This window comes from Helianthus annuus, chromosome 12 (genome assembly GCF_002127325.2).
Source record: "Helianthus annuus cultivar XRQ/B chromosome 12, HanXRQr2.0-SUNRISE, whole genome shotgun sequence".
NCBI lineage: Eukaryota > Viridiplantae > Streptophyta > Magnoliopsida > Asterales > Asteraceae > Helianthus > Helianthus annuus.
Window position 1 is genome coordinate 15,302,532 of NC_035444.2, and position 12,266 is coordinate 15,314,797.

General features: G+C 35.5%; 2 protein-coding genes across 2 annotated transcripts; both read left to right on the forward strand.

Moving 5' to 3' along the window:
- Positions 1-6,870: 6,870 nt before the first annotated feature.
- On the forward strand, positions 6,871-8,455 carry LOC110892495 (glutathione S-transferase T3-like). The gene is made up of 2 exons (XM_022139654.1): positions 6,871-7,357; positions 7,719-8,455. Exons 1-2 carry the CDS (start codon positions 6,871-6,873, stop codon positions 8,453-8,455), a joined length of 1,224 nt encoding a protein of 407 aa, XP_021995346.1.
- Positions 8,456-8,750: 295 nt separating this feature from the next.
- Positions 8,751-10,630, forward strand: LOC110894225 (photosystem I reaction center subunit VI, chloroplastic). Its single transcript, XM_022141420.2, has 3 exons — positions 8,751-9,057; positions 9,154-9,280; positions 10,307-10,630. Exons 1-3 carry the CDS (start codon positions 8,852-8,854, stop codon positions 10,484-10,486), a joined length of 513 nt encoding a protein of 170 aa, XP_021997112.1. The 5' UTR covers positions 8,751-8,851; the 3' UTR covers positions 10,487-10,630.
- Positions 10,631-12,266: the final 1,636 nt, after the last annotated feature.

Consider the following 12,266-nt stretch of genomic DNA (forward strand, 5'->3'; position numbering starts at 1 on the left):
TGTTTTGTCAAGTATTATAATATGAGAAAATCAATGTGTTGAGATGGGTGATTTGTATGAAAAGATAATAAAGTTAGTGTATTTTTGTCTTAATACATAATTGTATTTAGATGATTTTAATCAAAATGTTTGATTAAAGATAGGTGATATTTTGATTTACTAAATACCTTTTCCTTTTATTTTATCATAAAGTAGAATAATAAATAAATATAGATAGGTTTAAAATATCAAACCCGTGGTAAATTTTGACAAAATAATGATATATGTTTTATAAATAGGTTTACCCAATATTCTAGAATTTACGATTATTATTTTTAAAATCAAGTGTGTTTAACTATAAGATTATGGTATTTTAAATCATAAAAGTAGAATAATAAATGTTTATTTTAATATCAAGCATAGTTAAGTATTGGCTTGCGTAAATAACATTTGATATTTTAATATAAAAGAATATTTCTATAAGTATTTAATGGCTGTGAAATATTAATCAAGATGAACAATTGTTTATAAAATGTCTTGTCCACGACTACTTGGATAGTTATTTAAATAATTTTATTCGTTCATCTAATTCTTGTATTTGTTTTATGAAAATATGTCTTCTCCTTAACTGGTTATTATCATGGTTGGGTATTGGTTAGTGCTGCCTTGTTTAAGCATAGGTGGCCAGTCCATGCCTAACTAAGGCTAGGCTATTGAATACATGCCCATGATAATAACTCTAGTATCTAAAAATAATACTAACACTATTACTATTAATATATTATTACTAATAATAAAACTAATATTAATTGCCAATAATAAATGCATAAACTTAAATGAGAATATACTTCAAACAAAATTTTATACGTAAAAATATAAATTCTTTACCTTAATGGTTTTAACAAAAATTTTAAATGTAGGAATACTATATTGTAAGTTTCTATATATAATTAAGTTTATATAATGTTTTTCGATCAATGATGATAAGGTAAGAAATATCACGAAAGGCTCGATTTAGGTTGTAAGGACTAAGGAATTAGGACATGAAATGGTGGATCATTATCTTAGCACACAATTGTGTTAAGATTGCTTTCATAAAATAAATCAACAAAGCGGATTCAATATAAATAAATAAATAATTAAATCCTAGATTAGCGCAATCTTCAAATTTGTGAAAATGTCATCATAAAGGGATCGTGATCAAAGAAATGATTTGATGAACTCGAAGACTAAACAAGCATGTTATGGTTCAAGAGAATTGAAGTGCTTGTTGGGACTATTTTGAATATGATGGTTTCAACCCATCATATGGGACTTCGAATTGATTACGTATTGAGAGCAAGTTAACTGGGTTTGGATAAAACGAGTTTTAATAAGGAAGTTCGGACATGATCACAACAGAAACCATGTATAACCTTCAAAAAGAAAATCGAGTTTTTCAAAAAAAAATTTATCGATCAAATATCAAAGAGTAATCATTTTGCAAAACGCGGTTTACAATGCAAAGATCAAGTATAGCGAAATGATATTTGAGGTTGGATAAAACAATAATTTGGAATGAAGCCTTCCTAGGGTCTTATAACTCAAATGAACCACATGTGCAACAAATAGTGCATGTGTATCGTATGGATTTACCAAGAAACGAAATGGATCAATATTTGCTATTATGAAAGAATTCTTTATGGTATGATGACCATTAAAAGAACACGAAAGTCAACTTATTATAGGCAGAAGTCAGAATTGCTACGAAAGGAATATAAGAACTTTTATCTGGAATTTTGTGTGATAACCGTTGTTACGTGACAGTACCAAGGAATGTCGAATGAAATGAAATGAAATAGGGAATTTGCAAAACTATATGACTTCTTTTGTAGTGCTAATAATTATGACCCAGGTTAGACTATGCACCGATGATTGTGAAATCTTGTTCCAACGTACCTCAGCGAAATGTAGATCGTTTGTAGGATCACGTGGCAAAGTGCTTCGTTTTGATTAGTAGTTTTCTACTGACAGAATTAGTATTGGTGTCATCGTGCCCAATTTATACTTTTCAAAGTTCTTGCCTTGGAAAGTCGTGTGTGATATATTTCAACGTATGTGGACGTATATTTTAAGTTTCATGTGTTTTCTTGTGCATTAGCACAACTTTATATGTTTCTTACTTGTGCATTGTAAATTTTTATACTTTCGATGATATCCCATCTTTAAAGGGTTCTCATTGTATGAGTTACGAGGTAAATGATCAAACAAAATAATGTTTGATATTGGAAAAGAGATTCCTGATAAAGAATTCTAGACACGGATGCTTGTGCTTTATTTCAATTTATCAATCCTTATGGTTTTTTGGAATTTCCTTATAGATATACCTATCTATATAATCACATATTTCACATGCTGAAATAAACATACCATTTATCAGGTCAATGTATTTAACAGATTCATATTTCCAAGAACCACTCAGGTATTTGGTCATGATACTATTTAGGGAAATCTTGTCACTGATTTGACATATCATTTACCCCGTCTTATCCGGTTCGCGCCGGAGCGGTAATCTCAATATGTCCGGATAAGCTGGAGAGTCTGCTACTCTATACCCAGTTTTGCCGGAGAAAATTTTCTATTTCCCATAAATAGTATCTTTTCAAAAAGTGCCTCTTTTATTAGGGCTTTTATCTAGAATCAAGGAAATTTGTATTCCCATAACATATCTTATTCTAGACCAAATAATATCAATAAGCAAGAATAAATAGCAAGTAAGTGCTATTGCCTGCTAACCGTTATACCAGTATCCATTACATTATACTTATATAAGTAATTTACCTTAAAGTTTATTTTAAGGCAAAATTCTTAAGTTCAAGTCTAAATATCATCCGGAGTGCAATCAAATAATATTAAGTTTCTAATTCTCCGTTTTACTTAGGTATTATTATAACACCTAATTGTGTAAACCAGTGGCTTAGCTTATACTAAGGCATCTTTTCTTATGTTCAAGTCTAACTTCTATCAGCTGTGCTACTATTTAATAGAAATCTCCTAACTCTTTTTATTTAAGCTTAAGTATTATTATCACAACACTTATAGGCTTAAAGCAGTGGCTCTGATACCACCTTCTGTCACGACCCCCGACCCACCCTGGACGGAATCGGGTGCCGTGAGCAGTCCAGTGGTACCGGTGATAATTTTGAAAAACATTGCAGCGGAAATTTCATCAGGACCGTGAGTTAGGAAAAATATCAGAGTTTAGAAACACCGGATTTTATTTAAATAGATGGAATAAATTCCATGTTTTACAAAGGTAGCTTTTAATAAAAACAATATCTCTTAATTTGATTTAATTAATAAAATAAGCTACTTCTTGAAGTCCTTCAGTGCCGGATCCAATTCTTACTCCAATATACTGTAATTACCTGAAACGCGTTTTAAAAAGGTTTTGTCAGCGGGAAATACTGAGTGAGTTCATTCAGTTTTCTAAAACGACCCGTTAGTTATAATTCACAGTATTAAGAGCGATTACAATGTTTTTATCAACCAATTATCAAGAATAGGTATTTGTCACTCGACCGGATCTGTGACTGTGGTCATACCACTATTGGGTCCCGTCGCCCCAATAGTGACGGTTTACTCACACAGAGTAATAATCACTCACATAGAGTAATACTCACTCACATAGAGTGATAAACATAGTAATGTGCACAATACCCCACATACCAGCTGTAATTTGGTGATTACAAAGACTTAATCCCTGTAATTATAACCTTGAAAATAATTTGAGGTATTGTAATACTTACTCACAAACTGTGAGAAAACAATTTAAAAAGAAGAATGACTCACATTATAAACATGCAGATTCATACGGCCAAAGTTTAGTCTACAGATAAGCCTTGATATATTGCAGATTTATACTGGCAAAGCTTAGCCTATTGATTTAGCCTTGTAACCGAGTGCACACGAACTAGGTAGGTAACTTAATACAACAATTACGATAACTCACGAGATCAAATTCTCACAACAAACGACAAAGTGCGATACTTAAACATCCATCGATTTAACGACGAACGACAAAGTATAACCCTAATGTGGGTGGCACTTAAACATCCATTGGATATATTGATCGGTCGGAAAATGAATCGTAATAGCGATCGAGTTAATACCCTGTATCGTAGCAGCACCCTGCTATACTAATTAGTGATTCGCATGTGTGTGTGGTGGGGAGTATTTTCGGTAGTTAAACATATAGCTTAACAGAATGGAATACGTATTTGTGTAAAACCCAAATCAAACCTCAACGATAGTTACGAGATTCGAACCTTAACGAACTTCACAAAGTGTAGTCTTATTCAGACAGTACTTTGGCATCCGTTTAACGAACTCACAAAGTATAGTACTTTGGATTCCGTTTAACGAACTCACAAGGTATAATACTTTGGATTCCGTTAGTTGGTTCCTGAATCGACCGAACAGAATATCGTATCGGTGATTATTGGTTGGAACACCAACGTATAGAGAGAAGAAGAAAAGAAATGAGCAAAGGAAAATGAATCCTAAGCTTCTTATTTATAGCAAGCAAGCAAGCAAGCACCTCAACCTAATTCTGTCGATGTGGGATAGTGACGTGCCTGCCTACCTGCTTGACGTGCTAGCTAGCTTGCTTATATATATTAATTCAGCTGCTTCACTCGTTTTTCTTGCATAACTTTTAAAATATAACGTTTTATAAAACGACGAATATGTCTTTAGAATGAGCATATTTTTATCTACGTTTTAACCTAAGTTTCATTAAAAACGGAGTAAGGGAAATAAAATAATATATTTAATTATTAATATTAAACGTTCTTATACGACCCCATATATATCTATTTTTAATAAACCTTACTTAGCTTAATTAATCTTGTTAGCTTAATTAATATTGATTAACTGATTAATTAATCATACTAAGTATTAATTTTAGCGAGAGTTGTTACAATCTCAGTGTAGGTTTGGAATTTAAGCGTCGAACTAACACCGAAATTCAAGTGCCACTACCCTCTATTTATACCCAAAAATTGCCCCCCTCGCGCCACGCGAAAGGTCTCCATGTGCGCGTCGCGTGGCGCGAGAGACCCTAATCTGGCATAGGGTGGGTTCGTGTCCAGGTAGCTTAGGTGAGTTGACAGTTTCGTTAAATTCAATTTTGACAACGGTTTATTTAGATAATCGTCAACTAGGTTTTACCCTCTCCTGAGTTTTAGGGGCCCTGATCCTGATTCCGATTGTTCTGAAAATTTTAGGGTTTATGCAGAATTACTTGGGTTTCTCAATTAGGATTTCCTTAATAGACAATTACCATATTAAGTATTAAATATTTGTGAGAGTTGTTACACTCGTCTTGGGGATCTAGACTCTAGAGATCGTTTGTGTTAATGAAGTTTAATTTTCAAAAAAAAAATAAAAAATTGAGGAAGTCCTTCCTTTGTTTTTCTTTTTTGTTTCCGAACCACAACTTTCATTAAAGAAATTAGAAACACTTAATGAAAGTCAGTTATTAAATCTTTATATAGTAACATTTAATGAAATCTTTTGCTATTAAATATGTATGACACGTATTATTAAATAGTAACATTCAATGAAGTCAATCTTGGTTTAAAGTAAACACCATCATATATTCCTACACCATCGGTAGTCTCTTTCGGTGGCCATTTGCCCATTTAGCATACCACCCTCTTTTCTCGGTCATTAATTTGGCCACTTACTGGGTTTACGAGGAACTCATTCAGTTTTGAATTTTTAATGGAATCTCACTCGAAAAAATCTTGCATTCGCCACTCAACGAAGTCCTTTGGTTATTAAATATGTTTGAATAGCAACGACTTGCCCCACACAAAGAAGAAAAGAGAGCGAGATGGAGGTGATCGGTGAAACCAAAGAACACGATTTCTTTCAACTTTAATTTTCTTTTAAAAGATGAGTCTAACTTATGATATCCGGTTAAAGTTAAGATGGAACCAAGGATGATTTGAGAAGTGTTCCTAGGTTTAGAGAATCTGTCAATTACGGTTTTGTCTTTCAAGTAGCCCGTAGCCCTACCATCGTTTCACCTATGAAATTCCTATACAATCATTCCAGCTATAGTCCTTGGTTAAATTTCACTTTTCGTCCTTTATGTTTGTAGCGGGTTGCATAGGATGTCATTTAACTTCAATAATTACAGCTACAGTCCTTTAATTGGAAATTGTACTTTTAATCCTCTACCACTAACAAGTTTAAATTAACAAAAGAGATTATCAGACCATGTGTAGTGGTTTAGCCAAATAATGCCCCAACCATGGGGCATTATTCGACACATAGCAGTTCAGTCAGCATGGGGCGTTATTGCAAAAGTGACGTAGTGGGAATAATGCCCAAATAATGCCCCTTCCAATCATTAAACAAAAAAAAAAAACAAACTAGTTTCTCATTGGTGGGTCAAACACAGTCAACCATTCCACAAACCATTTTAGGCGTTTTATATATAACGCTAAACCAATTTTTTTTCAAAAAAACTGCCCAAAAACGCCCTATGTAATGAGGGGGGAGGGCTTTTTTTTTTTTTTTTTTTTTTTGCAAATAATGCCACACTAAGGTTAAACGTAGTGGGGCGTTTTAGCCCTTGATAGCGCCATTATGGCGCCGCGAACACCGCCCCCTTGGGCGCCATGTTTGAAAAAAATTGTGCAGCGCGAATATTATAGCGGCGTGAAGAACAAATGGCTTGAATATTATGACCGTTACAAACGGTCAAATTCAATAAAAAAAAATTCAATTTCTTTTTAAACTTTCCTTTAAAATCATTCTCATCTCTTTATTTTTTTACCATACACATTCAAACATTCTCATCTCTCCCAAATTTTTTTACAATTCTGAATATTTTATACAATGAATCCATTCAACCGGGGCTTCATTCCTCCCCGATCTAGTGCGGACCCAAACCAAAGTGGCAATCCTACTCGTCCCGTGGCACCGGTTCCCACTAGACCCAACCCTTTCGGCTCCGGTTTTCTCGATTACAATCAACAAAGTCCCGGGTTCATGAATCTTTTGAACCAACCGCTATCATGGGACCCTAATCTCTACGGGTGGAACCCAAGTCAAAACACGGATGGGATGGGGTCGTCTCAAGCGTTTGGGTCGGCTCAAGCGTTCGGCTCCCCACTACACGAACCCGATGTTGTTCCGGAGACGCAACCCGAGGTACCGGATACGCAACCGGAGACGCAAAAAGGAAAAGGAAAAGCAAAACGGGCACATAAAAAGAAAGTGGAAACCAACACCCGAACGAAAAAAAATGTGCAAACGTGGGAGCCCGAAGAGGAGTATGCGTTAACCCGCGCTTTCATCGATGTTTCGGAGGACCCGGTCATAGGTATGTTTATTTTTTTCTGTTTTTAAATTTTTTTTCTGTTTTTTTTTATTTTCGGTTATTTATTTTCTGTTTTTTATTTTTTGGTTTTATTTATTTTGTGTTTTTTTTATTTTCAGTTTTTTGTTTTTTATTTTCTGTTTTATATTTTCTTTTCTGTTTTTTTATTATTTTCTGTTTTTTTATTATTTTCAGGTTTTTGTTTTTAATTTTCTGTTTTTTATTTTCTGTTATTTATTTTCTGTTTTTTTATTGTTTTCTGTTTTTTAATTATTTTCTGTTTTTTATTTTTTTCTGTTTTTTATTATTTTCGGTTTTTATTTTTTAAATTTTGAACTAACATTTTATATTGTTTTGTTTGTAGTAAACAATCAAAGTAAAACCGTATTTTGGAACCGAATAAGAGAACTCTTTTTCGAGCTCATGGGTAGAGGAGAGGAATACCGCCTACCGGACTCTATATCGGGGAAGTGGACCGATATAAACAAGAAGTGCACAAACTTTCAAACCGTGTACCAACGCTTGTATTCCGGGTGGAAAAGTGGAAGTAGCGATGAAGACATTACGCAAGAGGCATTGGTCGAGTATACGAACGCTAATGGCCATTTCCCGTACATGAAGTGTTGGCAAATCCTTCGCCATAGCCCCAAATGGGCCGTCGTATCTACTCCTAGTGGTCGTTCGGGAAATACACGGCCATCAAAGAGGTCCAAAACAAACGAGTCGGGTGAACCCGAAACGCCAACCTCCGACGCTCAAAACATCGGCTTGAACGAGGAAATTCCGGATGACGAGCCGGTGGAGGAGCTACCAAGACCGCCCGGAAGAAAAAGTCGGGCGAAAAAACCCGAGTCGTCGTCGATGTCTATGGGAACGGATATGAGTCACGCATTTTCGGAGATAAACAAGCGGCTTCAAGACATACACGAACTCGGTAACAAACGTTTGGAGGAGAACGAAAAAGTTACGGAGATTATGCGGGATCGACAATGGGCTCACGACTTTGACTTCTACTCCAAACCGCATGACCACTTAACGGGAAAAGCTTTGAAAATGGCGTTGGCACAAAAGGAGCGGATTGAAAAAAAATATAATCTTTGATTGTGTAATTTTTTTTTATGCTAGTTTAATGTTTTTTTTTCTAGTTTAATGTTTTTTTTAATTTTATTGTACTTTTTTATTTAATTAAATGAATTTTATTTTTAAAAAAGTTACAAATGAATTAAAAAAATAAAAATTAAAAAATGAGTAATGATTACACAGGGGCTTTATGACTACGGCCTCAAATTGCATAACGCTCCATAAAGCCTCGGGGTGACGTGGCATGCCACATGTCACATAACGCCCCTAAAAGGGCTTTATGACTACACATGCCCTAAGGGTGTTGTCGTCATGATCACGATGAGATAAGCTTATCCCAACCAATCGGGAGATCCTAAACGGGTGAATACCATATCTCACCTTACAAATCAATTTCCACGTGGCATCCTATGTTCCATGCAACTAAATCAAAACGACCCTCTGTTTCTTCATCTTCATTCATCCGTCACAATATCCGTAGAAGCTTCTGTTTTTTTGGGATCAATGGCGTCTCTTGCAACCTTCACACCCACCACCATTAAGGGACTCGCTGGCAGTTCCATCGCCGGAACCAAGCTTAATCTCAAGTCTTCTCGCCAGAGTTTTAAACCCACATCTTACAGGTACTGATACAGTTAATTTCTCATTAGTTTGACATCCGAAATGGCTAAATTTAATCTTTGGCTTTGTTTTTGTTTTGGGTGATTGTGAATACATAGAGCTGGAGCTGTGGTGGCTAAATACGGTGACAAGAGTGTCTACTTTGATTTGGAAGATTTGGGCAACACAACTGGTGAATGGGATGTGTATGGTTCTGATGCTCCTTCACCTTACAACCCCCTCCAGGTGTTCGACCTATTGCCTCACTGAATTTACTACTTACTGACCCCATTATCCAAACTGAAAATTGGTGCACAAATCGGGTTCTGGGCCAAAACTGGTTCGGGTTGAAACCAGGCCGGGTTAGGACAACAAAAGTCAAAACCAGGTTTGTTGAAACCGGTTCGGGTTGGGTCAACAAAAGTCAAAACCAGGTTTTAGCCGATCTGGGAAGGAGTGCCAACGAGCCGAGCTAACTAGGCTCAAGCTCGAGCTCGTTCAACTTATGGGAGCTCGAGCTCGGCTCGTAGTTAGTTTTTCAAGCTCGGACATTTATTAATTTATTTATATTAATTATAGTTATTATTTTGTGTATAATTTAGTTATTTTTTCATAATTTTATAAAGAGTAAATATTATTATTTTTTTATTTAAATATATATTTAATTTAATATATTAATTAAAAATAATATAAATAACAGGCTCGTTTAGACTCGCGGGCCAGCTCGAGCTCGATAAGTGAAGCTTGGGCTCGGGCTCGTTTACTAATCAAACTTATTTTTAGGCTCGTTTAGGCTCGGGGGCCAGCTTGAGCTCAATAAGTGGAGCTTGGGCTCGGGCTCGTTTACTAATCAAACTTATTTTTAGGCTCAAGCTCGTTAACCTCCGCTTGTTTCGAGCTTGTTTTCAAGGTAGCTCGAGTAGCTCAACTCCTTTACACCCCTTTATCTGGGTCAGGTTGGAACCGTTTTTTGAGTGGGAAAATATTGGGTTTGGCCGGGTTCAAGCCATTTATAAAGTATAGGGCTACAATTTCGATTTCACCCATACGAGTGAAATTGGGTTGGGTCCAAACTGAGTTCAACGAACCTGGTTTCGAATTCCGGTGAGATGCAAAACTGGGTTCGGTTCCTAACCCAGTTTGTTTTGTGCACCTCTACTTTTGGGGAGAATTTCCACTTAAGATTGAATAACCATTATTTACAGGCTGTATTGTTGTATACCTTTGAATCCATTTTTTTGATGATATAAGTTTTGATCTATTTGATTGCAGAGCAAGTTCTTTGAGACATTTGCTGCACCTTTTACCAAGAGAGGATTGCTACTCAAGTTCTTGATACTAGGAGGTGGTTCAACACTTGCTTACTTCAGTGCCACCGCCACAGGAGACGTTTTACCGATCGTGAAGGGCCCACAACAGAAGCCGAAGCTTGGTCCCCGTGGCAAAATCTAAATGATCAACAACTTATAAGAAAGTGATAAACAATCTAGTATGTGTTGAATGTATATTTACTACAACTTGTAAGTATGTTTGGTTATACTCCCTTGACTTGTTTCAATTTTTAAGTATGGATAATGGTTGATACTTTTTTCAACTGATTGATGTGTAGAATCAAGTAGGAATTCATGTTTGATACAAAACTTAGTGTTAACATATCGCATACACCATTATATGTGCCAAGCTTTTTAGCGTTCTGGAATAGGTTTCGAGAATGGCATATGTCCGACATCTGATAGTAGTAACAAGAAAATAGCAAAAGCATGAATTTTTAGGATTCTTTTGATAATCTTTACACTAATTTCATGATTCCAAAAACATATACCCCAAAGCATAGACATCTTTATCTCGAACATATTTGAATTATCTTAAATCTGTTTGAATTTTAAACTCTTCTTTATTTACTTTAGAATTTCGGCTCAATTTAGTAGCGTGATTGCCTTTTTTGATACGAGATACTATCAGGGTCGCGAATTCCAAATCATTTTAGTTATGCGTGGGTAGATTTTGTTGTGTTTAATTTAAAGCGTGTATAACATACAAATTTACAAAAAAAAAAAAAAAAAAAAAAAAAAAAAAAAAAAAAAACAACAGGAGCTTCCAAAATGCAGGATTAATGTTGATACGCAAGTCGCTCCATTGCCTTGTAACCATAACTTGTTCGGAATGTACAACTTAGCTGGAGTGGTAGGGTGCAAAACCCAGCCCAAATGAATAAAATGTTGTACTCGACGCATCAAAAGTCAGCCTGAAATGATCTACATAAATCCCAAGTATTATTCTATTACGCTGGCTGACGTGGCAGAAAAATACAATTATGACAGAGTAAAAGAGAATGCTTAATATCAACCTATAGGCAAAAAGAGATGTAACTAATCAACCCTATTTCCATTCCTATAGATAGACAATGGAAAAAATATATTTAGGTATGTTACTTTAGACTCTCTTACTCTATAATCTAAACTTCAATTTTCTGATCAAAAACTTATTCTTACACCGCGAGGCTAACGGTGTGTTCTATTTTGTGAAAATCTCGTCGGGAAAGAAAGCAGTCTAGATTCCAGCAAGTCAGAAGGTCAATGATAGAAGTAATGCGAGACCCAATCAAGTGACAACCGAGTTTCCCTCTCCATTTGGTGCCATCCGGATACTAAGAAGTTAGAACCACATCTCCATCTTTGACTAAAGCATGGAACTTAGTTCTACAACACAATCCCTCACAAATTACCACATGCTCTCACTTCTAAACATGTAGACAAACATATAGTATGCTGGCATTCGACCAAATCTCATTTCAAACTTTTTTTTCCCATTTAAGGTGATAATGTCAAAGAAATGTACATAGATCTACAAGACGTGAAAGGCAACCTCCATGTTCAGATCATTAGCGTTTTGTTTTGACTTTTGACTACATAGTTATGTTAAACGGACGTTTTTTTCCAATTAGCCATCCTTGATATAGACATGGAAGTTGGAAATCTTAGCCGACACCCAAAAGTGGGGAGTGGGGACTAAACCTTAAAAAGCGTGGGCTTAGCCCCCACTTTTGGACTTCACAAAAGTAGTCAGCCTTATTTCGGTAGAGCTGATGTGCCAACTTCTGATTAGTGGAAATAAGGCTCACTACTTTGGTGAAGTCTAAATTTCCATGTCTATATCGGAAAAAAATATGGCCAACATGATTATTGAGGTAATATTGCACAATAAAAAACATATACCAAAGTAGTCAGCCAAT

Coding starts and splice junctions, on each gene's coding strand:
- LOC110892495 (XM_022139654.1), top strand. CDS start 6,871: ATGAATCCATTCAACCGGGGCTTCATTCCTCCCCGATCTAGTGCGGAC. Junction 7,358..7,718: donor TTCGGAGGACCCGGTCATAG/GTATGTTTATTT, acceptor TTTTGTTTGTAG/TAAACAATCAAAGTAAAACC.
- LOC110894225 (XM_022141420.2), top strand. CDS start 8,852: ATGCAACTAAATCAAAACGACCCTCTGTTTCTTCATCTTCATTCATCC. Junction 9,058..9,153: donor TTTAAACCCACATCTTACAG/GTACTGATACAG, acceptor GTGAATACATAG/AGCTGGAGCTGTGGTGGCTA. Junction 9,281..10,306: donor CACCTTACAACCCCCTCCAG/GTGTTCGACCTA, acceptor ATTTGATTGCAG/AGCAAGTTCTTTGAGACATT.